This window comes from Parambassis ranga, chromosome 6, assembly GCF_900634625.1.
Source record: "Parambassis ranga chromosome 6, fParRan2.1, whole genome shotgun sequence".
Classification (NCBI taxonomy): domain Eukaryota; kingdom Metazoa; phylum Chordata; class Actinopteri; family Ambassidae; genus Parambassis; species Parambassis ranga.
Window position 1 is genome coordinate 8,611,870 of NC_041027.1, and position 26,584 is coordinate 8,638,453.

The window sequence follows — 26,584 nt, forward strand, 5'->3', positions numbered from 1 at the left end:
CTATATGTGAGTGGCTGAGATCAGATGTTGCAGTGCTTATTGTGTCACTTGAGTATCTGACCAGGCAGAGCCAACATCTGCCACCTGGTGGTTCACCTTCGCATAGGCACACACTCTGTGTGTTTCTCTGTGAGACATGTTTAAAAAGCATGCTGACATTCAGTGGGCAAACAGGATGGTTTTGCACACATTAATGCAGCATCACTTGTGCACACATTCATCTGTATTACAATGTCTGTAAACACACAGACGATTTCCTTTCTAATGCTGTGCTGAATGTGACAAATTACCTCCCTTCCCCCAAAGATGCCATCTTCTCCTTCAACCTCACCGGTTTCTATCAAACAAGTCAAGACAATGGCCCCACAGGGGCTATCAGCCTGACACACCAGGAACATCTCTGGCTCTGTGTGTGTGTCTCTCTCCTCTCTGCAGGGTGAAAGAGGGGACAAGGTCCTTTATAGTGACTCAGATGTGCAAAATGTCAGCAATGTTTAAGCATGTTTGAGTTTGCAGATGTGGAATTTCTGTGCACAGTAACACTGAAATTTAAGCTAAACACGAGATTTCAGATGTGTGACTGAGAGTGTTGGAGCTATCACAGACACGGTGTTAGACTTCCAGTGCATGTGTGATTGTGTGTGTATGTGTGTCTGTCTCACTTGTGTGATGTAGCGTGGGCACTCTGCCAGAGTTCCACTGAGCTCTGGTCGTGTTCACAGCTCCGTCCCAGTTTGAAGCAGAGCCAACCACAGACATTTTGTTGCACCAATGAGAATGCAGATCGAGACTGTGAAGCAAAGGTTGTCAGGCTAGACGAGCCAATCAGGCTAATCTGAAGGCCATCCAAAACTCAGCAGGCTAGTCTGTGAAGCTAGCCTGCCAGACTGGTTGACCACTGAGGCTGCATGAAGCCTCTCCACCAGCCTCTCCACCTCTCTCATTCATTTCTAATTCATCAGCATTTGTACATGTGCTACACATCCGGCACATATGCTGGTTAATTATATTTGCATTTAAATTGAGCTTAAATATGTCTGTAAGGGTGGCGCTCCTTTTTTAATGTAAGTGGACGATTCATTCTCATTTCTTTGGGTCATTAAAGGAAAGTTTTCTCAGAATGAATTATTAGAATTCCTTAAAGGCTTCCCTTGAGGCTAGTATTCCCTGCAGAATGTGGTTATTAGTCCCAACCTCCCACAGAGTCCTCCCTCTGCTGCTGCCACTGTGCTGAATCATTTCAGCACCACGGATAGAGCTCCTCAAACCCTCAGTCCTGTTTGTGGCATTTATGGGCGGCAGTGTTCTCCTTCCCTCCTTCCCTTCTCCACAGTCAGAGTCTCAGACACAGTTCCAAAATTATTCTGACTCATTTGCACTCAGTGAGCTATTGTAGTTAATTTTGATAGAAAATTCTATAATCCTGCTCGGTTGCTAAGTGCTCTGCCCTTCAACTCGCACATCTAAAAAGCAGGCAGATGTCGTTTGAGAGGAATTCCATAAATATCTTCCACCCAGTGCTCTCTGACATTTCTCAAGAAATCTCATAAACTGAATAAATTTTAAATATACTGGGATTCACTTAGGAATATTCTACAAGCACCCATGTCTCTTAAAGGATTCATGTAGGAGTGTGTTTATGTGTGTCAATCCACATGTGTAAAGATTAAGGCTGAATGTTTAAACAAGACTGTCCTGTATGTCTAAATGTATGTATTTGGGTCTTAGCAGCATACATGTAGTGGTCTTTGATTCAGTGGAAGTCGCAGGGGAGCTGTGTTGGTGAGACTGTTGTTGTGATGTAGGATGCCTGCTGTTTCCAACATGGAGATAAAATATGATTTAGAGAAGATGTGTGTGTGTGTGTGTGTGCGTGCCTGTGTGTGAGATGTGTGCTGGGGTCTGTCTGCTTCGCCTGCAGCTAATGATGTAATTATGTTGAAAACAAACGCAACAACCAAACCTATTTAGGAAGAGTTACACAAAGTCAAAGCAGGAACATGAAATCAGCAAACTTAGGGTTTCTGTCACTCATAAGGGAAGATGATTTTTACTTCATTAGCAGAAACATCCGTGCATCTATCCTTTTATAAGTTGTTCTGCATGTTTCTTGCCATGAATGTATTAAATTATTTACACTGCTAACTTTCTTGTCTTCCTTAGGCCACATTTCCCCCTGGAAGGCCTCCAAACAGGTGAAAATGTGCATGTGTGCTGGGGTCAGTGTGTGTGTTACTGATGTGGTTATTTGCTCTTCATATATACCGTAGTTTGTACAGACCTGTTCTGCAATCATTTAGACAGATCATTTAGAAACTTCATTGCTTTACAGACACATAATTCATCTAAATATAGCTTCACAAACCATTATTTTAGTTTATTAGTTAGTACTGTGTTTGCTGCTATAACTTATTTGTATGCTTTAAAATGAATTTAGATGTATTATTGGATGTTTGATCATCTAGAAGGCTGTGTGAAAATAAGAAGGCTGTTTTCATCCCAGTTTCAGATGTGTATGTATCAGCAAGGGTTTGTAACATCACAACAGTTAGTGACAGCATTCTGCCATTAAGGCATAGGTCAGTTTTATGTTATTTTTATTATTATTATATACTATTATAATGTTGTCATGGCAGTAACCAACAGAGCCATGATACCTGAGATGTTTGTCAGACAGGCCTAACTGGAAGTTCTTCCACATTGAATTTCCTGCCCCCCTTTCTCTTCACTCCTGATCCAGACAGCCTCTCTTTCATTAAACTCTCAGTCCACTGCCATCACAGATCTGTGCATGTCTGAAAACTGTTAGCAAAATATGTGCTGCAAATCCAAACTTCAAATCCATTATTAACCATCTGTCGCTGTTTTTTTCCTTCTAGCTTCCTGACCAGTGGGACCCACACGGCAGCCCTCAGGCGAACCTGTCCGGCCCAGTCTTGCCCCCTGGCACGCCCTTCCCAAACCAACCACAACACCGCACATCTGTGCCTGACTCCACTGAAGGCTTCGACCTAAACAAACCCGATCCATACGACCTTTATGAGAAGTCAAGGGCGATTTACGAGAGCAGACGTGAGTACTCGGAGCATTTATTGTTGTTAGAATTCACTATTAAAATGAGTCAATATCTATTGTCTGTGTATCAGGTCCAGAGTATGAAGAGGTGGAGGTGCACCTGCTAAGAGAGAAGACTGGCTTTGGTTTCCGCATCCTGGGGGGAGACGAGGCCGTGCAGGCTGTGAGTCCGGACGCCCGTGACAAGGCTCGTATGGGACGGGCTGGACCACACACATATTTAACCTCACACACCACCAGCCTCACCTAACCTGCACCTAACCTCCTTTCACATTCTTCATGCAGTTACTTGCGTTTGGGCAACAGACACACAGACTTACACACATGCACGGCTTGGCCCCCTCACACTGTCCTGACCCACTAACTGCTCCCATACTGAAGTAACGCCTTGCTAACTTGTCCACGTTGTAAACAGCATGCAAACCGTGATACAGAGAGAATGTGGCAGCTGAATATAAAGAATGTGACCCCAGAGTACTTTACAAGTTAGATGTGTGATTTCACTGTGTTTGTGTCTCATCCTCTTTACCTTCATCTATGCTGCTAATACTGATTGTCTTTGAACAGATTGTGATTGGCGCTATAATAGAGAACACTCCCGCTGAGCGTGATGGGCGGCTTCGACCCGGGGATGAGCTCATTTCTGTGGATAAAAATGTGGTTGCTGGGAAACCGCACAAATACGTAATAGACTTGATGCACGCAGCCGCTCGCAATGGTCAGGTCAGCTTGACTGTGAGGAGGAGAGTGCAAATGCCTGGTGAGGACCTGTTGTATTCATGTTTTTGTTCTTTGTCACACAAATCACCAAGATTGAGAACAGGCTGCATATTTACTGGCATCACATTAAAAAACAACTTGGACAGGGCACACATGCTAACAGTCTGTGTGCAGGATCACTGTGTACTCCTCACCCACACATCTTTTCTGTGGTAGTAGATCATACATTTATCCTTTGTTAATTGTGAGCTCTGCAGTTTGTGCTGCTACACAAGAGTCACACATGGCAATCAAATGTTCTACACAGTGCAGTGCTTTTTAGAATAAAAAGATACTAAACACAGTAACAGAGCTGCTGCTTACACTCATTTGCTTTTGCTTTCTGTCCTCCAGGTGATCCATGTCCTGTGAATGGCCGCAGCCCCGGCTCAGTGTCAACGCAGCACAGCTCTCCACGCAGCGACGCAGCCTCGGCATCAGGCCCTTCGATGGTCACTGTCCCTGTTGCCCACCCAGCAGAGGGATCTGCCCTGCAAACCAGCGACGTGGTTATTCACCGCAAAGAGAACGAGGGCTTCGGCTTTGTCATCATCAGCTCCCTGAACAGGCCGGAGAACACCACCGTCATCAGTGAGTTGTTACAGCTCTTCTGTCTGGAGCTCAGAAGGTTGTTTCTAAACACATATGGTAGATTGTACATTCTGATTGGTTTATCTTAGCTTTTATATTAATTTCAAGTTCTCTGTAGACTCCAAAAGACTACAAATGCTAAGAATCTATTGGTATTGGGCCAAAAACCAGTAGCCAATAAATTTGTATTTTTATTTAATTAATTTAAAGGTCTGCACAAAACACACAAGTACCATCCAAAGGAGCACATACATGTATTTCTTTCAGTATGTAAGAGATGTGCTATAATATGTATATTTTGTTGAACATTTTATCCTTCTCAACGCAGGGTTGACCTGGTCGATTGGTGTTTGAAAAGCAATGTCACATCATAAATCATACTTTAGGGATCATAACAAAAAGCTGTGCACGTCTTCGCTCGTTTAGAAGCTGCGATCTGTCCTTCATCTGACGCCATCAGATTCTTTTTCAAGTGTGCTGCAGCTGTCCTGTCTGTCTGTGCAGCTTACTGCTTATCAAAGACCTCAAGGTGATGTATTATGTCTAACTAAAGAAGAGCAATGCCAGAGGACAAAGTGAATAGATATTTGGTGCACAAACCTCATGCAATAATCGCAAGGTGTCAGTCGATCTTCGAAGTGATCGTGGGACTCTTTATGTTGGACTGTAGATTATTTAGATTAATGTATGCATCTGATATAAAATCAACGATGTGTGCCCAAGTCCACTGCATGGTGTCTGAATGCACCCAGGAATGTGTGGCTCCTGTGTAGGTACAGCAGACGTTACAATATCAAACATTAGCCCTGATGTAATTGCACATGTTCAGCAGTACCTCTGGGATTTTTCTATGCATGGAATGTTTTACACTGAATGTTTATACATTCAGTAATTTCTTGCTGCGACAGGAGGCTAAAACTCAAATTATTATAAAGTCTAATTTCTCATCGCTTTTACAATATTTGGCACAGATCCAGTGTTTTAACTGCTGATGCTCAGCCTATAATACACTTGTAAAATATTACTGTGCTGTTTTGACATCTTTCTTTAAAATTTCCTGTGACAGCCACCTTGTTATTGCTGCTTTCCAGCTGTGCCCCATAAAATAGGACGCATCATTGAGGGCAGCCCCGCGGACAGATGCGGGAAGCTGAAGGTGGGCGACCGGATCCTGGCTGTGAACGGACAGTCCATAATCAGCATGCCTCATGCAGACATTGTCAAGCTCATTAAAGATGCTGGACTAACAGTCACACTGCATATTATCCCAGAGGAGGGTAAGTGTCTGTGTTGAAATCAGGCATAATTGTGAGGCACTCTGTTTAGTGAAGAGAAGATTCTGTTCTTTTCTTATATTAAATGTTTTGTTTTGCAGAGGCACCTTACAGGCACAGAGAGAATACTGTACATCCTGATCTTGTGTTATTTGTCCATCTGAATATGTCTCTTATTGCAAGACAATTTGCCTATTGACTATTACAGGTTCTCATTCTGGGCCCAGCTCAGAAAAGCAGAGCCCCATGACTCAGAAACACAGCCCACAGACCCAGCCCAGCCCTGTAGCCCAGCCAAGCCAAGGAGGCACCATGTCTGGCCAAATGGCTACTCAGCCAGGCCAAACAGCCACACAGCCAGGTCAGCCACCTGTCCAACCAGGCCAGACACCAGCACAGACAAACCAAACAGTGACAGGCCCTCCTGTACCAGCTGCCTCTCAGCCTGCACCTGCTGGAACCCAGCAGAGCCCAGTAACCCAGCCCTCTGGTCCCCCTCCACAGCTCTACCTCCATGACGGCAGGTAAGATCACATGCCTCAGTGGTGTTTAGTTAAAATGCATTTAACAGTTTGTGTTTCGGTAGCTGCGCAGGCAAAAACTGGAGCAGGAGTTTTTATAGGTAACACACTATGTTATTTAGAAGTGAGTGAGATGTCCTCTGCTTGCATGTCAGTAAGTTACTGTAGTAAGAAATAACCTGCAGACAACTTTTGTCAGACTCTCAGTCTCAGGCTGGTTTCTACTTTATTGCGTAACACCACTTAGCTCCTACAGTGCCAGTGAATAATTTACCTCAAGGTATCTCTTCTATTATGCAGGAGCTAGCAATCAGACCCTATTTCGTGTCAAAACTATGAAAGTGTGAGTGCGTGCTTGGACAGACGTGTGTGCATGTGTGTCTCAGATCAGACACTGAGAGAAGCTCTCCCAGAGCTGTGGATTTATGCCCATTTACAAGTGGGAACTTGATAAAAATTTAAAAAGCAAAGGCTGATATTTCCATCCTTTCTCTGGTGAGTGTCCTCATTTGCACAGATGCAATGATCGTCCGAATCAGATGTTACTTCACTGTGTTGTATTTTCACTGATAGGAGCTTTGTCCACTCAGAAAGGACATGTGAGGTTGTGGGCAGTCACTGAGCTCACCTGCATCCTGACCCAGACCTCATCTGACCTTTCCTCCTCACAGGTCAGAGGTAAAAGCACGTCAGGACGTCAAACCTGACTTCCGCCACCCTCCATTCACTGACTATCGCCAACCTCCAGTAACTGACTATCGTCAGCCTCCGACACTGGACTACAGACACCCACCTGGTCTGCTGGACTTTAGACAGCACCCTGCTGCTGCACAGTTCCCTCTTGGCATCCCCACTGACTTCAGACCACAGGTAGAGCTAGACCAAGAACTGTCTGCTTATGTTGAGCGTACATCCTTCATTTGTATGCAGGTGTGTAAACCATTACATATTTTAAGTGATCATAATCATTGTTTTTGACAATCAACATATGTTGCATTTGCTGTGAATCTGCTGCAATTTGCTGGCACACTTTGTTTGGCAGGACTACGATTACTTCACAGTGGAGCTGGAGAAAAGTTCAAAGGGATTCGGCTTCAGTATCCGTGGAGGCAGAGAGTACAAGATGGACCTGTTTGTGTTGCGACTTGCAGAGGATGGTCCTGCCATACGAAATGGAAGGATGAGGGTAAGCTGATTAAAACTAGGACATGGGACATGAATAGATTACCGCTGGTGAAAGATGCTGTTTGGTCATTTATCTAGCATACACTTTTTGGCCAGAAATGAGTGGGTGTGTTCCAGCTGAAATTATAAATTCCATTCTTAGTAACCCTCAGAAAAAATGCTTTGATTTATACATGGAGTAAAAATGCAACAGAGGATAGATTGTTACCTTGTGCTTGACTAAGTATACATGCTTATAAACACATGAGAAGCCTTACCTACTCCTGTTGTGATGTACTAGAACAAGGGACTTAATGGCACGTGTTCTCCTGTTGTGGATGTACCTACCAGCGGAGGACTGGTTGTGGGGGGAAGTTAACCTTCCATGGATAAACAGGTTGACAGAAATCGACTGTGCTCCTTGCATCTGTACGTGTGTGTGTTTGTCTCCCCCAGGTAGGGGATCAGATCATAGAGATTAACGGGGACAGTACTCGGGACATGACTCACGCCCGCGCCATTGAACTCATCAAGGCGGGAGGCAGGCGAGTCAGACTGCTGCTGAAGAGAGGCACAGGACAGGTGCCAGAATATGGTGGGTTTTTCCTGGCACTGAGTAAAGTCTCTCAATGTCTAAATTCTACAATACGTACTGTTTTATAACAACCACAGTTTGTTCCTGTTGATTCTTTGTTTCTGAACAAATTAACATGCATTAATAACTTCGCTTCTGTCACCTGAATTAAACCTGTCCATGTATTTCAGTAGATACAGTAACAACCTTCATGTTGTAAACTCCTCTGCTTTAAGTCTAATGATTGGTATAGGCTTTTACTTGCCTTCCCTCAGGAATGGTACCTTCCAACCTCTCCATGTGCATGAAAGGTGACACACTAAGCTCCCCCTATTTCTTCCTAATGGGCCACTCTAAAGACACGGTTTGTGAAAAACTGCATGTCTTTCCATACTACATATGATTAATCTGTCTGTAGATGAATGTGGATGTGTATGACTTCATAAATGGGGGAATAGACATATATATGTGCATGTATGTGTTGTGGTGTTAGAGTAAAACTGTTTGAAGTGACCCTCCAGATGAAATTGTATCATCCTGATGAGGGATGTTAAGTAGACTGTTTGAAATCTGAGTGCTAAGGACTGCCGAGGATCAGTCACAAAACTATAAATATGTTAATTGTTTTGCAACACTGAATGAATCCTGAGCCACTTGCGCACACATTTGAGTGTCAGTGTGTCTGATATGTGAGGATTTGGATTCTCTCCTCCTGCTGGTGTATGCATGTGCATGCTGATTGTCTACCTCTTTCATCTCAGTCCACCTAAGCGTTTTTTTTCTTTCCTCCCTGACAGACTGTGCCGGCCCCTGGGATTCCCTTTCTACAGCCCACTCTGCCCTGCAGGAAGTGACCATGGAACCTCACCTAAATCCATTGCTCTCATCCCATCTAGCCTCAACCCCAGACTCCTCTCATCAGCTCCCTCTAGAGGCCACAGTGTGCATGGCAGACAAAGCTCCACAGCTGACAGACCATAGCTCCATCAGAGGGGCTACCGGTGGCAGGTCCACTGAGCAGAAATACATCATCAGGGGGCAGGGAATCCCTCAGGGGTCAGGAGAGGTGGAGTGTGGACCAGGTGACAGGCAGGCTCGGGCTTTGCCTCCCAAAGCTGTTGTGGTAAGGTCTGCTGAAAGAAGAGAGAGGCAGAGGGACACTTGCTCCCCCTGCTGCGAGAGGAAGGGTGTGCATACGCAGGCAATGAGCACCGTCTGGCCCTGGGACCCATATGTGAGTGTTAATTTGAATGGCGCTTCTCTGGGAAGTGGAGAAGGACATGTCAGCCTCCAGGAGAGGCTGGTGTCCAGAAGTCTGTTCTCCAGAGAAGAGGACAGGGCCAGTGGAACCATGGAAGATCCTCCAGCAAGGAGTGCAGCTGCCTCCCCAGGGCCCTGGAACATCCCTGGTTCTGACAAACTGCCTGGCACCCTGAGGTCCTGGACATCCACAGTAAGCAGGTAGAATGGATCTTGCTGGTTTGGAACAGATCGCGCTGTATGGCTCCTCATCCATCGGACACCTGAGTAAACCAGAAAATCTCCTTCACCCTCTTGTTCTGTCCCGTTTTGCCCATCTGAAGTCATTTTATGTTTCATTTGTTCTTATAAGATGATTACTACACCCACTACCTTAAAGAACAGAGCGACTTTCACAGCTGTTGTCACATGTAGAGGAAAGCTAACAGAGGACCTGATGAATGGCCGCAGATGGAGAAATGACATCTGCGTGGCTTTCAGCGTGTACCTTTAACTGCTCAGCTCTGATCGGTTCATGAACATGGACATATGTGCACGCAAGAAATTTGCTTTTGCTCCATTTTCTGAATGACTGACAAATCTGTCAGATGGAGGCAGTGACACTGAAACACATGGCACAGACCCAAGTGACAGCCCAGTTTAACCTGACATATGTTAAATCTCACATGCCTACCAATATATCATATACTGTAAATGTAAAGATGTGAAAAATATGTACATTTGGTAAACTCAAAAACATACCTGTAGATGTTTTTGGGGGCAGTGTTGTAGTTAGAAGAACTTGTTAAAAAAAAAAAAGCAAAAAAAAAAAACAGGACTGTATTTTAGGATTTCCATGGCCTCTTCTATAACTACATATCAATGACTGCAAGTCACCAAATGCAGGCCACTGAGGGAGGCAGTGGTCACGTGCATGGATGTTAACCACCATGTTGTCAGACAGAGACTCATGTAGAACACAGAGTGTCCTCCAGCTGGCATTCATGTGAGAGAAAAAAGATTTTTGTTTCATGAAATTGAACTTTTAAGTGACTGGAAACCGTTGGCTTAGTAAGTAGTCATGTGACTCTTCTGGGTTATATGCCAACCATGCAGTCAATGTGCAGAATTATAAGCTGTGTTGTATTCATTTTACGCTCAACAGGAAGAATTTGTCCAGTTTCCCATTTCTATGCCTTTTACTGTGCTAAGTGTACCACATCACTGTGGGAGAGGGGCATCGGTGTGGCTAAGAGGAAGCCGATGGTTGTGAGGTGGGGCGGAGTGCCTTACTCGAACTAATGCAGAGCTGTTGCGATTTGCTTTGGGAAATGACTGCAAAACAGAGACTGACCATGCACACACAGCAGCACACCGCTGAGCTGTGGAGCCTGTTTTTCTTCAGATGTAACGGCAAGCAGAGAATCTGTTGCTGCACTCTCAGCTGTATAGTTTATCAGTGTCAATGATTGCCCTCGTCCCCCGGTGTTTTAAAGGGGGTAAAAATGTAGCCTGTAGCATCACATCCTCTTCTAAGGAGTGTAGAACTGTTTATCAAACAGGGTTATATCAAAGTGGACCATGGTTTCTGTGTTTCAGCTTTATTTGTCTTTTATGTAAAGAGAGCGTTACGTTTGCAGGCAGTGCCAACACCCACTGTGTCTAAACCCGAGATGTTAGGTGAGACACAGCTGCATTGAAACATCACTATATCACTAGTCTCTGGCAGAAGTCGAGGCATGCTGCTATTAAACTGAGACACCATCCTCCTGCATTTCTCCATCCACAACTCTCAGCAGGATGCTAGAATTAAAATGACTTACTAGAGCTTTTCAGTCCTGAAGGACCAACTGAGTTAAGAAAAAATAATCACAATCAAATGCATTGTGACAATTTGACTGAGCTGTATGTGTAAACTGTCGGTCAATGTGCTTTTAGCAAAGTGGTGCACCTGCAGACAGACACACCAGCAGGACTTCTGAGTGTCAGTAAAATGCCTCTGATCTGACTGTTCTGTGGTTTATGTGATAAACTGGTTCACCTGGTGAGGAGCATGACAACATGCCATTAGGCTGTAGAATAATGTTGACAATATGTACAAAATGTTCAGAGAAGCTGACAGAATATGTCATCCAGCCCAGTGTCTCCATCCAGGCCGTCCTCCCCCCCGCCTGCTGTGACTGATTTTCTATTCAGAAACAAAAAAAGAAACTGCTTATTGAAGGATGGCACGTTCATAAATCCCCCTTCAGATCAAGTATAACTGTGTAGTGTTAATTGTGTACTATTCACCTTGTACAGCTGTATTCCTACAAATATGGTTTACTGTATCATTGATACTGTAGTTTCAAAGACGTGAACAACTATTTTTATGAAATGCGACAGTACTGATATATTACATTTTGCTAAAAACAAAAAAACTTGTTTACTGAAAGATATTCTGAAATACTGTCAAATAAACTCTTGACATGGTGTAAAACACTCTTTTCTATTAGATTCTTCAACTCAACAAAAGTGAATATTCTCAAGTTCTGAATTGTTTTATCTAATCAATGCACTGTGCTGAGAGTTTTTGTTGTCTTTTGTCTACAGTACATTCAGTGAGGTGAGTATATACCAGTGAAGCAAGATCAAGTTGAAAAGTGGATTTTAATTAACACAACACACCCCAAATTCCCCTTTAAAGCTGCAGAGCAGGACCTTTGTCTCTCCTATGACAGCATACACACTTGCATATAACACACTGTATTGTGTATGTTGTGAATAATCTCTGTTCCTGAAGGTCTGTGTAAGAATAATGATGTCATCAGTAGTCTGTGTCAGAACCCTGTGAAGCATTAGAAAACATTTTGGTCACATTCAATGTCCAACATCCTCTTCCTCCATAGCTACAGTTCCTCCCCACCCTCTGGCAAAATGTCATTACTCATGATGTAAAGCACGAACAGTAACTACTGGTGAAGTGGAAATGCTGCTACTAGGTTAAAATCTCAAGCGCACTGATCAACATCGTGTCAGCTTGTTTGGCGATGGTGTAAAAATATAAAGTCCTGCCCTCCAGCTTTAAAAACTGCACACTCAAGCATGTTTTCAAATTATTCCATTTTGTTATTTTAAAGAATCAAACATTTCTGCCTTCCAGTGATGGATTATTACAATACTTTTTTTTTTATAAAACAACTTGTAAACATTTCCCCAGCATCTCCCCATTGTCTGCAGGTCAAGCAGGGACAGTGAGCAGCTGTTATTGCCTCATTACTGACTGTCATTTTCAGCAGGTATCAGAGCGTCACTGCTTTCCTGTGTATTCAGAGGAGCCGTCTGGGGGAGAAAAAAAAAGAAAACGAAAGTTTATTCCTCCCACAGGTTTTACAGTGATTTCAAAGTGAACTGTGTGTTTCCACACTTACATTTAGAGGTCTGTAGATTCCCATTTGGAAACGACAGCATATTACATCAACCAAGAACCCAACCATGCCATGGATCATCCCTGTGAGTGAGAAAGGATGCAGCTCACACACTGATACCCGAGGTGAAAGTAGTTTGGTTTAAGTGGTTTAGAGGAGGATGTTGAATCAAAGTGGCAGTTTTCAAAGCCCTCGTGTCTCCATGAATAATACATAAAGCTAAGATTGTGTCTTTCTCTAAGCTGCTTGAAACCATTAACTTATGAATAGATGTCTACCTTTGCAAAAAGAATTATTCCTCAACTGCTTACAGACCTGCCAAAGACTTCATAGTGTTTTTAGAACTCAGAATAACAACATATCAGATCAGATGAATGTTTTAAGTGTATGTTGATGAAGATTCTCAGTCATCCAGGTCATCATACGTAGAGAAGATTGAAGCAAGGCGTCTGGACTTGTAGAGTTTTCTAGAAGACGTTTCGCTGCTCATCCAAGCAGCTTCATCAGTTCTAACTGTTTGGTGGGGAAACATGGTTTATATGTGGTTACAGACCTATGTGGGTGGGTCTGGGTAAAACTTAAAAAAAAACTTACAAACAATAGCACTAAATGTTTCCATACTTACCTGTGATGTTCTGGCTGACTGGGCCAGGTGTGTCTAACGACTGGCTAACGACTATGAAACTGCCGGAGGGGGACTGGTTGACAGCCCTTTGTTCTTACTGTGAGTATGTGCAAACTTCCTGGGAATGGATGGAATCACTGCATTGTATGTGGTAGAAAGATGATGTCTGAGGCCACCACCTCTGTTAAGGGAAGGTTTTTCCAGCTTAACATAGATGGCTTCCTTGACTCCTCTTTCATACCACCTTTTCTCCCTGTCTAAAATGTGAACGTTGTTGTCCTCAAAGGAGTGTCCTTTGTCTTTGAGGTGGAGGTGAACAGCTGAGTCTTGTCCTGAGGAGGTGGCTCTCCTGTGCTGAGCCATTCTTCTGTGGAGTGGTTGTTTAGTTTCTCCAATGTACAGATCAGAGCATTCCTCACTGCACTGGACTGCATATATCACATTGCTGTGTTTCTCCCTGGGAATCTTATCCTTCGGGTGAACCAGTCTCTGTCTCAGTGTTGTCATCGGTTTGAAATGGACCGGGATGTCATGGTTGTTGAAGATCCTGCGGAGTTTCTCTGATACTCCTGACACATATGGAATGGAGATGTTCTTTCTCCGCCTGGTGTTGTCCTTCTTCTTGTTGTTGGGGGGTCTTGTTTTTGTGGCTTTGATGAGTGCCCACTTCGGGTAGCCACATGTTTGCAGGGCCTTCCTGATGTGGTGTTGCTCCTTCTTCTTCCCCTCTGAGCTGGTGGGTACAGTTTGTGCTCTGTGCTGCAGGGTCCTGATGACTCCCAGTTTGTGTTCCAGTGGGTGGTGTGAATCAAACAACAGGTACTGGTCCGTGTGTGTGGGTTTCCTGTACACTTCCACATTGAGGCTCCTGTCCTCCTCAATATGTACTGTGCAGTCCAAGAAGGCCAGATTGTTGTCCTTGGTGTCCTCGCGAGTGAACTTGATGTTGTTATCCACTGCGTTGATGTGTTCTGTTTTACCCAGACCCACCCACATAGGTCTGTAACCACATATAAACCATGTTTCCCCACCAAACAGTTAGAACTGATGAAGCTGCTTGGATGAGCAGCGAAACGTCTTCTAGAAAACTCTACAAGTCCAGACGCCTTGCTTTTAAGTGTATGCATCATCGTTTAAAGATAAATGAGAGTCTGTATTCACCTGTGGTGGAGAAAATGCCTCCGATGATGCCACAGAGTCTGACAAGGAACTGCCAGAGAGGCATGTGCTGCTCTGTGACTTTGACCATTAGTGAACTGATATCATACTTCATGAAGATTCCTGAGACTCCATGGCTGCCCGCAGCGTGGTTTATCACCCGCTCCTGCAGGAGAGCATATAGATTTTTCACACCGACTCACTTTCAACTGCATGACAATACAAACACAGAAAATGAAGACATACCCGCTCGGTGACTGAGAACTGATGTGTTTCAGCAGACACTTTGTAGGTATCCAGTTTGGTAGGCACAATGGTGATAAAGTACTGAAACATGTGGTTAGCTGGGGAGACGCATCAAATGAGAAAAAAAAACATCAGACATGAATTAGGATAAAAAATGTGATGTTTGTCAGCAGTGGACTTACAATCAACAGAGATTTTCTCTGTGCCATCGAGAGGACTGATGATTCCGGGGATTGCTTCTCCAAAAGACAGGTGGTCAATCCTGTGAGAGAAGTTATAACCTGGAACACAAACCATCTTTAAGTGAACAAAGCTGCCTAACAACTGTAATGTACTGTACCAAGTATCACTGCTGTGTAGACACAGTGTGTCTTGTCCTGTGAGAAAGATCATAGACTCACTGTCATGGCTGACGAGGGCAGCTAGATGTGCATGGCCTCTTGGGTGAGGGATGGACCTGTGCAGGGAGGAAAACATCAATGCTCAGTTTCACTGGAAAGATAGGGGGTTATTTAACATCCTCTTCAAAATACAGCCTGTAATTCAAAACCTGTTAGAAATCTATCGTTGTGAGTGGTTTGTTGACATTGATACATACTTGCCAACAGTGATGTGGAAATTCCCTGCCACCTTGTTGACATATAAATGTCCATGTATCCTGCAGGCATTAAGTGAAGTGGAGCTGTCCTCACTGTGGAGTAAAAAATAACAAGGCTGAACACATTTCCTCATTTATCAGGGCCAGTGCTGGAAAGTAACTAAGTATTTGTACTTAAGTAAAAATAATAGTGCATACTTTATACTTTATTCCATTACATTTTGCAGCTATTTATTCTCCACTACATTTCTACAAATTTTGTGAATACAGTTGTGTTGATACAACTGTGCTTTATATACGTAGAGAGATTTTGAAAACTCAATTGTGTGAGAAGGTATATATTTTGCTGGGTAATTTTACTTAAGTTCCAAGCTTTAGTACTTCCTCCGCCACTGATCAGGGAAGTTCCATTTTCAATCCTCACTGCATAAAACAGAATATTCTGTGAGTCCTGTACCTTTCGGGTGACACAGGAGGAGCTCCTTTTATAGCAGCTTTAAAAAGCACATCCTGCAGAGAGTGCTCCACTCTCAGACGATCCTGGATGTGCAGAAGAGTCCTGGCAGATGAATCAGGATGACAAAGAAAGACTTGGTTGAGATTAACCCCCCCAAAACAAAACAAAACATTTTTTTGACTTGTGAACTTTGCCCTGGTTGTTAAGTACTGGCAGACCAGGTAAAACCACATAACTCTGACTTTAGGCCAGGAGCAGAACATACCCCCTACTATCTCTGGATTACTGAACTACAATATCACAGGCAGAGAAATCAACATGACATGTAGCACTGAAAATGCCGCTTGAGTCAGGTTTATTTGACACTTACATCTGCCATAGTCTTTGTGAAGGAGAGAGCTCAAAGTTCACCTAATAATGTGGCAAGAGCACAATAGTTAGTGAAGCTTTAACAACAATTATCTCTTTTTGTTTCTCGTGTTTATTGTTTTGTGAATAATAAAAACTCCAACTCACTGGTTCGTATTTTAAACCATCAGAAGCAACCATGGTTTCTGCCAAATCAAGGACATCTGCACCAATATCTGCATTATACACAGCAGAAAAAAGGTTACACACCTTTTTCCAGGGCGGAGATACACAAAGAATGAAGCAGTGGACTTACACTGGCATCTCATGGCCACGGTGATGTCCACATTTAACCTCAGTTTACTGTAAGCGACAAACAGGAGCAGTTAAAGCACACAAATGCTGAGTTTAAGGGCAGTAAAAAGAGGGGGTTGTCTTACCTGCTGAAGTCTTTGTCCACCTCATATTCATACTTCATCCATGTGTTCGTGTACACAAAGAATTCCAGGAAAGCAAGGATGGCCATGAGAGTGAACGCTACCAGAGACACTAGACAGGGTTTTAAAATAAGTTAAAATAGGATGCAGCTACAGCGGAGAGGTTTGGAGATGTAAAGGTTACACACCTGTCCCACCGCTGGCTGTGGACTCCACGTAGCTCTCTGGAACTTTAGGAAAAGCGTCCAACTCCTTCACCAGAGTCAGAGCCTTCTTCTTCGTCAGTCTCCTCATTATGGAACCGGCTGCGGAGGAGTAGCTGCGGCTGAGTTCCTCATACAGCGATGTTTCGCGACGGATAGCTAGCTAGCTAGCGACCGGCCAGTCTTGCTGTAACGTCTACCATGACAGCTACAAAGCTGACGTTAGCATTAGCTTGTTAGCTGTGTAGCCGGCTATGGTCTACTGTTCTAACACTATAACAAATCGCGAAACACTTTATTGTGCACTGTTGTTGTGCTTCTATCCACCAGGGGAAGAAACACAAAGAACCCCTAAATCAGAAGACAAACAGGTTATATTCTAGCTGTTATTGTTGGTCTTCTTCTTCTCATGTTTTAAAGCGGTTAGCAAATAGGATTTAGATGCATTACTGCCACCTATCGGGACTGGAGCGTAGACGGGAATATACTCATACTGGTGTGTTGTTGATGTATAAAAAAATCATTTTATGAATACCAAAAGAACCCTCAATGGCCTCATGTTGCTATTATAGTGTGTGTCCATGTAGTTAAAGCCCCGCTGATCCGCCTTGTACACACTGTAGTACCTCATTATAGCCACAAGGGGGCAAACAAGCAAAACATTACGTGAGTAAAGTATCACTAAATTGACCCAGAAAAACAAACGATGATATTTACCTGTTCAGGTAATTCAATCCAAATATCACATATTTTATGAAATATCTGACTTTTGTCATTCTGTCATACTTAGAAGCAATCCTACTCATTTTTTTTAAATGTTGTGGTATCCACACCACCCCATCCTCCCCCTGAAAAACCTTTTCAAACTTTTACAAGCTTACACAAGAACAATAAGTTAAAAAAAACCCAGTTGCTATATAAAGTTGGCTGCATTTTGCCTTATGTCAATCCTTGTACTAACTGCATGCCTGCTTCTATTACACTTATTTTTGGATATTCACTGTCTTTATTTACTTTTTTCCCATGAAGAAAAATAATCGAATTAAATTCATATGTTATCAAAATAAAGCATTGACAATAACACAGTGTTGAGGTCTTAGCTCACTCTCACCAAAAAATATCCAGGTGATATTGTACTTACCTGTAGTACACAATGATCAATAATAGAGATTGTGATGATTATTTAAACCTGCAGGGGCTAAACAGCTGCTCAGTCCCTATTAACAGCCTGTTCATCCTCTTATCTGTGCTTCGTGTACAGTATTCATCTGCTGGATTATTTCATTACATGGCCCCAAGGATGGATTATGAGATGATGGTCTCGAGAGAATATAATACATCAGAAAGCTGAGTTGAGTCGTATCCCTTTAGCACAGTTAAAGGGCCTGTAGGGTCAATGGTGCACTAGACCTCAGAGCATAACACCACATGGTTTATTTGCCCTGTTGGAAAATGTCATCATGTTTGTTTGTTTTTTTTAATAACTTCTCTAGGGCGTATTATGCATGTTTAACCAGCAGCTCAATTACAGAGGGTGACTAATATATTATGTAACAATACAAAACAATACATTTAGTTTTTATGCTGGATTTTCTCATTAAAAACAGCAACTTTATTTTAGAGCAGCACACATTGCTAACAGTAATAAGCCCCTGAGACCTTGGCAGCAAGCTGAAAGGCCGCTACTGTCCTTTTCCCAAAAAGTTTTCAAATTTACAAGTTCTATTGCATCGCCTACCTTTTAAGTTATTTGTAATCATTTTGCAGCAGACCCAGAAAATGTTATTGAAGGAACATCAACTTTTGTGTTGTTTAATCATGAAGACATGATGAGAAAGTCCTTCCACATGTGTGCACCAAATAAAAATTAAATATGTGGACAATTACATAATTAGTGAGGGCTTTTGCTCAGGTTCACTATCAGTAATATATGATGTAAATATTGTACAACTTCAAGTATTCTCTGCATTTTTTCAGTGCTGTGCAGGCATAGTACAAAGTGAGGAACTGTTCAAACATCAAGGTCATCATCTTCAACAAGCACATTTGATGACTATAAAAAAAAGTCTCAATGCTAACATACACTCAAATATACAACATGACCGCCTGCTGAAATAGTTTAAAAATACAACTGTCCTTTTTATTCAGCAGGTACAGAGTCAGGACCCTCGTCCTGAAGGACGGCTGTCTCTAGGACGTCAGAGGTGGGCGTGTCGGGAGGCTCCTGGGAGAGATCCTCGGAGCATCTGCTCACAGTGGGTGAGATCACATCTGGACTTGTGTCACAGGACTCTGTGCTCTGCTCTGAAGTGGCTGTTGTAGTTGTTGTGGCGACACTTGGGGGAACTGGGTCAAAATCGTCATCGTCATCCTCCAGGATGGGTGACTCATGGATGTCTGTCAGGCAGAAAAGAAATGTTTCAGATGTACTGATTCAACGGTGTGTTGAATGATAGCTATGCTTCCATCCATCCATGTTATAAACCCGCCTGTCGTCTACAGGGTCACAGGGACCTATCCAGCTATGTACGGGTGACAGATAGCCCTTCCATCGCAGGGCTGATAATTATGAAATTAAAAGAAACTCACTGCTGAAAGCTTCTGGGTACTGCTTGGCAATCTTCCCTTTTAATGTCCTGCAGAAGCAGAGGAGATTAAAAATTAGAAGCTCTGTGTGTGTGTGTATTTCTATTAGCACAGGGGTGTAGTGACTTACCTGATCCTTCTGAAGATGCTGTCTAAATCTTTCTTCATCTCCACAAGTGTGCGAGTGTGGAGCATGAAGTGCTCGTTCATCTGCTGCAGTCGCACATTAGACAGTCCATTAAAGTTGATCAGCATCTCGTTGGTTTTCTCAAAGCGGTCGAGCCTGTTTTGAGCAGAAAACAGCAAACCTAAAGAATCACAATCAAAGAATAGATCCATCCCGTATATACCACATCAGGCCTTACACTCACATGTGCCTCTGAGCCTGGATGATGGCGTTAACATCCTCAGAGTTGACCATGCTCAGCATCCTGTTACAGAACACGCCAGATGCCGTGGGCTCCGCCATGACGACGAGAAAGACGAAACAGCTGCAAACACAAACCTGTATTTACTTTAACTGCATGCAGTCACTGCATGACTGTCCAATGACGACAGATCAGGGCGCAGTCAGCGCCGGTACGTGTAGTAGTTAGATTGATGAACGGTTAGTTAGAATTATTAAGAGGCTATTAGCTGTAGCGATTAAATTTCATTAGTGACCATCAATATCCACAGCATCCTGTATCGATATGTTTTTATCGGTAGTTCCTTGTTAGCATGCTATTAGCTTCCGAGCTAAAGAGAAAAAAAGCGAATGCATCGTTACCCGGCAGGTACCGCAGAGTTTGTTTTTGTTTGTCGACCCTTGTGTCAGTAGATAGTTGATCTACATCTCTCAGCTTGCTATAATCAACAACAAATCACTTCCGTATATTCTTCCAAACTTCCGGTCACGAGACGGCTTTTTTCTTCTTCTTTGTTTTTTTTTTATTGCCGGGCCCATTTCAGGGTACATTCCGCCACCTACTGATTTGCCAACAGAAGGACAGAAAAATAAAATAATAAAATAAAATAAAATAAAATGGTTTGCACAAATAAACTGAGTGATTGTAAAACTTCCAGTAAAACTCACAAAATTACTTTTATTAAGGGACAAGTAAAAAAAGTACATGATGTATAAAAAATACAAAAACCGCTTTGTCTAAGCTAAGTAAATGCATAGCAACGGTACATGCAAATCTATCCTACTATTGTGTAACATTTTTTAGCTACAATGTAAAAAGAGAAATGTACAGTGCAAAAATCTATCCGTTGTTGTTGTCTACATGATACAGATCCAAAGTGAAGATACAGAATAAGTTAGGTTGCACGCAACTCAGCCGATGAGTAAATAAATACTTAACAACATTTCACAAATATTGACAACCAGTAATTCAATGCAACATTAAAACAAAGCCTGTATGAGAATTCCATTTGTTTTTCTGAGATTAAAAAAACTTCCTAAGCTTGAAAAGAAAAGAATTCATACTATAACAAGTCTAAGTGGGGATGCAGAGATACAAATAAATATGAAATAAATAAATAATGAAACCCATATTAAAGAGCCGCATGACTCAGCCCACCCTTTATGTACAGATCACACCCTCTGCTCCCAACAATTACATCACATGTATGAAATTTTCAATATTAGTGTTCTTTTTAGAATACCATAAACATACATACAAATGACCTCGGACAAGCACAAGTGTCCATAGAAAACCTGCATTGATTTGACATTGGGTGAATTTCAATGTGCTTTGGCTTTCATTGATAAATAAAGTAGCATCAGGCTATATATCACAACACATTTGTGGTATATAAGAGGCAATGGCATAGGATTTTAGCTTGTATAAAGTCTTTTACCATACACTGACCGAGCAATGACGGAAATCAGATTTTGATATTGCTGAATGACTATAGACCGATTTTGTGTTTCGCTGTTTGTATTGTGTGGTGTTATTATTATGCAAAGACACTTTTTTATTTTTATTTTTTTTCCATATAAAAATAAGTTAAACCTTCAGAGAAATGGATCCAAAAAAATAAAACAATTTCTATAAGGCCATGCAATTTTTGTAGAAGACTCATGCATCAGATCATTATGTCATTTGGATGCGTGGGCTTGCCATTCATGCAGAATGCACTACGTGTTGCTGAGGCCACAATAAATATAGCTGCAGTCCCTTTTTTTGTTCTGATCCATAATACCAATCCAGAATTAACACTAGCTTTGTCTGTAACACATAATTAAGGCTGGTGTATTTGCTGTTGAAGCTGTGAATAGGCCTTATTTATATATATAAAAAAGGGACCCACATATGTATTTGCACACAGAAATGCTAATCCAGTCTATGAACACAAACATTCTGATAGGAATGGATGTCATTGTGAGCAGACAGAAAAACAGGAGGGCTACTGTACAGATCTGTGCTCTGTCATTCCAAAACGGGATATCCACTATTTATAAAAAAAGAAAGAAAGCATAACTAATCCCATTATCCTAACATACATGCTTACAAACACTGAGAATGGATTCAACCGTGTGTCTGAAATGGATTTCAAGTAGCATCTTCTTTTTTTTTTTCAGTAAATAAGTGGATCTATTGCATTTTGGAATAAATTCTGTTATATGTACCAGCAATCTAGAGCTCCAGCATTCCATCTAAAGTATGATCAATAACACCACAGATGATGCTCTGTCATCAGGATGGTCAGAATATTAAATACAAAAAAATAAAATGGACAAAGTGGAAACACAACAGTCCATAAGTTACCATTTAAACATAAACAATCCTCCAACGTCATCATGGAGAAGACCAAAGAATTTTCAGCTGCTTAATGATTGAAGGCAATCTAAGTGCTCAAGGAAAAAAAAAAAACGGCACCACAAGATTTCTTCAGAAATGTGTGTGAAGGAGGAAGAGGAGGAGAGGCAGGAGGTGTTTTTTTTATACCACCACCTCGCTCCTGGTTGGAGCTGTGGCCATGCTCAGTGGAGCAGGTGCAGTGTTTCCCTCGCACATCTGCATCTCCTTCACTTCCGCCTCCGTCTGGGATTTTTGCACACCCACCTGACCCTCCTCCACCTCCACCTCTTCCTCCTCTTCGTCATCCTCCTCCTCCTCCTCCTCTTCCTCTTGTTGCTGTTGCTGCTGTTGTCGTTGCTTGTTGCGGCAGCATGGTTTGAACAGATGGGGGTCAATGAGCACCTCTCCAAATCGACCCTTGTAGATTATTCCACAGCACACCTTTTGCCTGAGGAAGACATTAGAACACGTTCGAATCAAACTGTGTGACTGCTATTGGCCTATCACAGATATATCTGCATGTGTCTGGTCAGATACATTTTATTGAGGTAATTTGACTGTTGTCCCATCACATAATTTGTTCAGCAGAGGGCACTCTGACTCCACTGTATCCTGAATCTGGAGAAGGACCTCATACGACCACACTTTATTATTAATTAGAGCCAATAAATGTAAACTTTGTGCACACTTACCTCTTCCAGTAGGTCAGGTCCAGGAATGAGAAGACCGGGGAGCGGCTGGATCCTGGGCTGAGCTCAGTGTCAGAGCCGTCATCTGACAGGTTGCTGTAGCTGGGGGACTGAGCTGGAGAGGCACTGGAGGTGGTGCTGTGGGCATCTGAGTCTGGTGATATCCAAGGACACACGTGTTAAAAAACTTAGTAGTATCTGAGTGTAACTAAATGTGTGTCACTGAAACTCACTGTGTCTCTTCAGCTCTTTCTGGAGCCGGCTGATCTGGCTCGGCCGTGCTTTCTTAGAGATGGATTTTATCTTCTTGGGTCTTGAAGTTATCTTGAGACTAGGACCTCCTCTGGCATCAACAACCTATGCAGAAAAAGAAGCTTGTATTTTTTTTTCCAATCATGACCAAGGAGCAGCTCAAAGCATCGTGCCAGCATTGTGATCCAGACTCACGTGGTTCCAGTTTTTCTTGGTTCCCACAGGAAGCTTTTTCCATCGTTTCACAAGAAGCACGCAGGCGTTACAGATTTCTCCAGATCGCGTTTCACTCAGTCTGCAGAACAATCACAGTTTGTGGGGAAATGAAATATATTTTACATGCACTGCTCTGCCCTGCAAACCCCACGTGTTCATGCAGGTGTGTCTCTCTCTTACCCAAAGCAGCTCCTGAAGTCCTTCTCGTACCGTTTGCTGTCAGTGAAACGGGAGCTGGATGACTTTGCGCGGCAGATGCAGCAGCCGTCCAAACTCCTGTACATTTTCGGCTTGTGAAAGCCAAACATCTGGGTACAAACACAAGGATTTAAATATTAACAGCTCGCTCTCATCAGTGCGTGAAACTGCAGTGCGTCCTTCAGCCGCGCGTCTCTGGTTCAGATCTACGTTTATTTCAGTAAAGCCAATTGTGAATAAATAAAAATGTGTTTAGTCACAACATTCACGGAACGCGATTTTGAGAGCATCTCTCCGCTCTGACCCACATGGTGGGGAAGTAGGTCAGCAGTCAGACAGCGTGTCAGACAGATAATGTCACCATGCTGCGCTCACAGGATTCACGCTTCGTTTTGGAAACTCAAAATATAAAACAGGCACGCACCGAGTCCCAGCCTCCAGGCTGCGGAGGAGAGCCCCCATTACAGCGAGCTACTGAACATGTACCAGAGTGCGTTTACACAGAAATGACAGAAACAGGATTCAAATGAGTCCACGGGAAGGAAAGACTTGAAATGCACTGAGCGTGCTGATTATGCAGAGGAATTATGATTTATGTTGCTAGGCAAACTGTTAATCTCCAGCACAGCACATGTAGACCTGAACTGCGGCAAACTGCGAGCCGCGCCCCCCAGACTGGGCTTTTTTTTCTTGCCATCAGTCCTCGGGGTCTTCTGACAGTGCGGTGCCACAGAGAGCAGGCAGAGAGCTGGAAAAGCCAAGACCGATCACTCTGCTCATTATATCTGACACCATTTCCTAAAGTTCTGGATGCATCAAAGTCTAAGATGTCAGTCCAAGTCGTTTACTTTCTGCACGCTCTTCTCAATTTTAACTTTGTTAAATTATTCTCTCTATATATATCTTAGTTTTTTTTGTATAAATGTATAAATAATATTGTATTTTAAAGCCTTTTGGCTGATGTTGATAAATGGCTGATATTGTGTGCATTCCCGTCTCAACTGGATTATACTGTAAATTAAACATGACATCCTCAGATTTTAGGATGACTGTCAAAAAAGTTGCAGTTTCAGCTAAGCTTTCAGAAACAAGTTATAAGAGGTCTGTTCCTGTTTGTTGCTGCTTTCTAACAGTACAGTTATGAGCAGACCAATTATGATGTTCTGGTGAGGAGGATGCCATGTGTGGTGTTATATAATAACAGTAATATCTTATACAACAACAGCTTTCCAACAATCCACAAAAACACATTTTCAATAACATCTTGTTATTGACCGTAGTACATATTATTTTGGGGGCCAGATTTTTGAATGTGTGAACACATGGTGACTGTGTAATAACGAAGTTTATAAGAAGTTAGTGTAGAAACTTGTTTTATACCTATATATATATAATACCTATATATTTTGCATAAGAAATGTCAGATTGCAACGGTCAAAATAAAACGATTATTATGCAGCTTTAATAGGACAAAGATAAGATCATTCTTAGTGTTGTTTTTAATGAAATAGGAGCCCAAATTATAACTGTGCATCTCAACATTGGACAGTTTAGACACTTAAGCAGACAGCAGAAGTAATCTGATAAAACAGTTTATTTAAAACCAGCTTTTTTTTTTTAGCTCCGCGTGTGTCCTCTGCGCTCTGCAGACGATCTCTGCAGCAGAATACAGTACGTGACGCAACTCAACATGGCAACACACTTCAAAGGCGGAGGCAATGTGGAGAGGGGGGTGTGATGCGATTTTCCGCAAAAAAAAACTGTCATATTAAAAGTAAACTGTAAAAATCCTCCAAAAAGCCGCTTGAGTCGGCGGAATAACTCTCCCACGTTTTACATTTAAAGGCGACATGGAGGAATTTACTTGTTTTTATCGAGAGAAAAGTGCAAGTTGCCAAATTCACCGCCCACTCCGAGCGAGGAAGCATGGCATGCCACACGACCTGCTTCATGCGCACCCATTTTATGATGACCGTCCTCTGCTCGACGAAGCCCGACTTTCCTCTACGGCTTCAACTTTAAGTAGTGTAATAAAATCAAGGATAGCGTCATTCGAAAGCAAAAAAAATAAACCAGATTGTAGTTTAAAGAGAAAGCTTCTGAGAGAGAATCGTGTAATTTGATCTTTACTCTTTGTTATTCCAGAGCCGCGTCACTGCAACGTTCAACTACATGTGAGCGAAGTTCAAAGAGACGCCTCAGAAAACGGGTTTTTACAGTACTTTACTGCAGTGAACTGTGTCAGTGAGCGAGTGTGCGCTTCCTCAGTCGATCGCAGATAGTTTGTGTTTTCGGGAAGCTGTTTTGTTGACAGCAGCGCCCGCGTGCTGAGGCGCATCTGCTCCGGGTGGGCGTGAGAGATGCAACTTGAATGTGCAGACTGCAGACGCACTACGACCACATTATGCACACTAAGGCATGTTTAAAACACCGCGTTTTCTGCACTAACGCGCACTGTAACACAACTGTGTTCAGATTATTTTAGCCTTAATTAAAAGAGTGATTTCCTGCAACGGGCAAACGCACCGAGCCAACCAACAACAACAAGAGCCGTTCCCCCCTCTCCATGTCTGCATGTGGAGTATATTCCGCCACCATTTACACACATCTTCACTTCTATCCTCCCTTTACTTCACTTCAGTTGTTAAAAAGATGACCCGCACACCACGCTGACCATCCCATAGGCCTAAAAAAAGCGCAATTGTTCTGAGACAACTCGAAGCTTGTTTTGAATTACGCCTCTGAAAGCACAGCCGAGACTTTTAAAACCCGTTCAAACACAAAAACAAACACAACCCGGGCGGGTCCATTACCTTGCTGTGAGCTGCGTGGAGCTGGTACACAGTAATAGTTGATGCAGCGCGTCGTTACGATGTGACTATTATGAAAATCAACCCGCATCAGTAACCCGCTCTCTTGTTGATGTCTGCGCCTGTGGACGGGACTGGATAGTTGTGGACCAGACTGCGCATGCGTTGTATCCACACCTCCATTTCAGAGTAGAGCAGAAGGTTTTTTTTTTCTTTTTCTTCAATCAAACTATTTACATAAACGACGTATGACGTGTCCTTGCGTCTGCGTTCTACTGGCCTTATAAGGATGGGAACGTTGCGCGGGAACGGGGGGCTCGGCCCCGGTTGCTATGGCACATTGGAGAATGTAAGCAACGGGGCGGGGC

The 26,584-nt window shown here is 42.8% G+C and overlaps 4 protein-coding genes across 10 annotated transcripts in view; 1 reads left to right on the top strand and 3 right to left on the bottom strand.

Moving 5' to 3' along the window:
* The window catches only part of magi2b (membrane associated guanylate kinase, WW and PDZ domain containing 2b), a 61,027-nt gene extending 49,453 nt beyond the window's left edge, over positions 1–11,574 (top strand). For 2 of the 7 annotated variants that reach the window (XM_028407400.1, XM_028407403.1), the window contains exons 12-22: positions 2,164–2,195; positions 2,880–3,072; positions 3,147–3,262; positions 3,643–3,835; positions 4,189–4,425; positions 5,517–5,702; positions 5,908–6,223; positions 6,892–7,150; positions 7,263–7,406; positions 7,841–7,979; positions 8,756–11,574. In XM_028407400.1, the coding sequence (XP_028263201.1) occupies positions 2,164–2,195; positions 2,880–3,072; positions 3,147–3,262; positions 3,643–3,835; positions 4,189–4,425; positions 5,517–5,702; positions 5,908–6,223; positions 6,892–7,150; positions 7,263–7,406; positions 7,841–7,979; positions 8,756–9,423 (2,483 nt within the window). In that variant the 3' untranslated portion in view covers positions 9,424–11,574. Of the gene's footprint in view, positions 1–2,163; positions 2,196–2,879; positions 3,073–3,146; positions 3,263–3,642; positions 3,836–4,188; positions 4,426–5,516; positions 5,703–5,907; positions 6,224–6,891; positions 7,151–7,262; positions 7,407–7,840; positions 7,980–8,233; positions 8,323–8,755 lie in introns of all 7 variants that reach the window. The other 5 variants (XM_028407405.1, XM_028407406.1, XM_028407407.1 and 2 more) reach the window with 5 other exon arrangements.
* A 253-nt stretch (positions 11,575–11,827) lies between these two features.
* LOC114437048 (endoplasmic reticulum-Golgi intermediate compartment protein 2-like) lies at positions 11,828–17,093 on the bottom strand. Its single transcript, XM_028407420.1, has 13 exons — positions 16,662–17,093; positions 16,477–16,585; positions 16,353–16,399; positions 16,205–16,272; positions 16,059–16,099; positions 15,689–15,790; positions 15,232–15,324; positions 15,035–15,090; positions 14,816–14,914; positions 14,634–14,731; positions 14,391–14,553; positions 12,608–12,687; positions 11,828–12,518 (listed from the first exon to the last, which is right to left on the bottom strand). Exons 1-13 carry the CDS (start codon positions 16,765–16,767, stop codon positions 12,453–12,455), a joined length of 1,128 nt encoding a protein of 375 aa, XP_028263221.1. The 5' UTR covers positions 16,768–17,093; the 3' UTR covers positions 11,828–12,452.
* Positions 17,094–18,472: 1,379 nt separating this feature from the next.
* Positions 18,473–20,172, bottom strand: kxd1 (KxDL motif containing 1). The gene is made up of 5 exons (XM_028407424.1): positions 20,032–20,172; positions 19,634–19,753; positions 19,393–19,545; positions 19,266–19,312; positions 18,473–19,073 (listed from the first exon to the last, which is right to left on the bottom strand). Exons 2-5 carry the CDS (start codon positions 19,729–19,731, stop codon positions 18,817–18,819), a joined length of 555 nt encoding a protein of 184 aa, XP_028263225.1. The 5' UTR covers positions 19,732–19,753; positions 20,032–20,172; the 3' UTR covers positions 18,473–18,816.
* Positions 20,173–20,362: 190 nt separating this feature from the next.
* On the bottom strand, positions 20,363–26,351 carry LOC114437050 (SIN3-HDAC complex-associated factor-like). Its single transcript, XM_028407423.1, has 6 exons — positions 26,220–26,351; positions 23,389–23,516; positions 23,188–23,287; positions 22,974–23,097; positions 22,744–22,894; positions 20,363–22,499 (listed from the first exon to the last, which is right to left on the bottom strand). Exons 2-6 carry the CDS (start codon positions 23,514–23,516, stop codon positions 22,193–22,195), a joined length of 810 nt encoding a protein of 269 aa, XP_028263224.1. The 5' UTR covers positions 26,220–26,351; the 3' UTR covers positions 20,363–22,192.
* Positions 26,352–26,584: the final 233 nt, after the last annotated feature.

Bases quoted from the DNA above. Each gene is read 5' to 3' on its own strand.
- LOC114437050 (XM_028407423.1), bottom strand. From the start codon at position 23,516: ATGTTTGGCTTTCACAAGCCGAAAATGTACAGGAGTTTGGACGGCTGC. The intron at 23,288-23,388 runs GTAAGAGAGAGA...ATTGTTCTGCAG, and splicing joins GACTTCAGGAGCTGCTTTGG to ACTGAGTGAAACGCGATCTG. The intron at 22,500-22,743 runs GTAAGTGTGCAC...TGTCTTCCTCAG, and splicing joins GACCTGACCTACTGGAAGAG to GCAAAAGGTGTGCTGTGGAA.
- LOC114437048 (XM_028407420.1), bottom strand. From the start codon at position 16,767: ATGAGGAGACTGACGAAGAAGAAGGCTCTGACTCTGGTGAAGGAGTTG. The intron at 15,325-15,688 runs GTACAGGACTCA...TTTACTCCACAG, and splicing joins CCTCCTGTGTCACCCGAAAG to TGAGGACAGCTCCACTTCAC. The intron at 14,732-14,815 runs GTAAGTCCACTG...GCGTCTCCCCAG, and splicing joins AGAGAAAATCTCTGTTGATT to CTAACCACATGTTTCAGTAC.
- kxd1 (XM_028407424.1), bottom strand. From the start codon at position 19,731: ATGGCGGAGCCCACGGCATCTGGCGTGTTCTGTAACAGGATGCTGAGC. The intron at 19,546-19,633 runs GTGAGTGTAAGG...TGCTCAAAACAG, and splicing joins ATCCAGGCTCAGAGGCACAT to GCTCGACCGCTTTGAGAAAA. The intron at 19,313-19,392 runs GTAAGTCACTAC...CTGCTTCTGCAG, and splicing joins AGCATCTTCAGAAGGATCAG to GACATTAAAAGGGAAGATTG.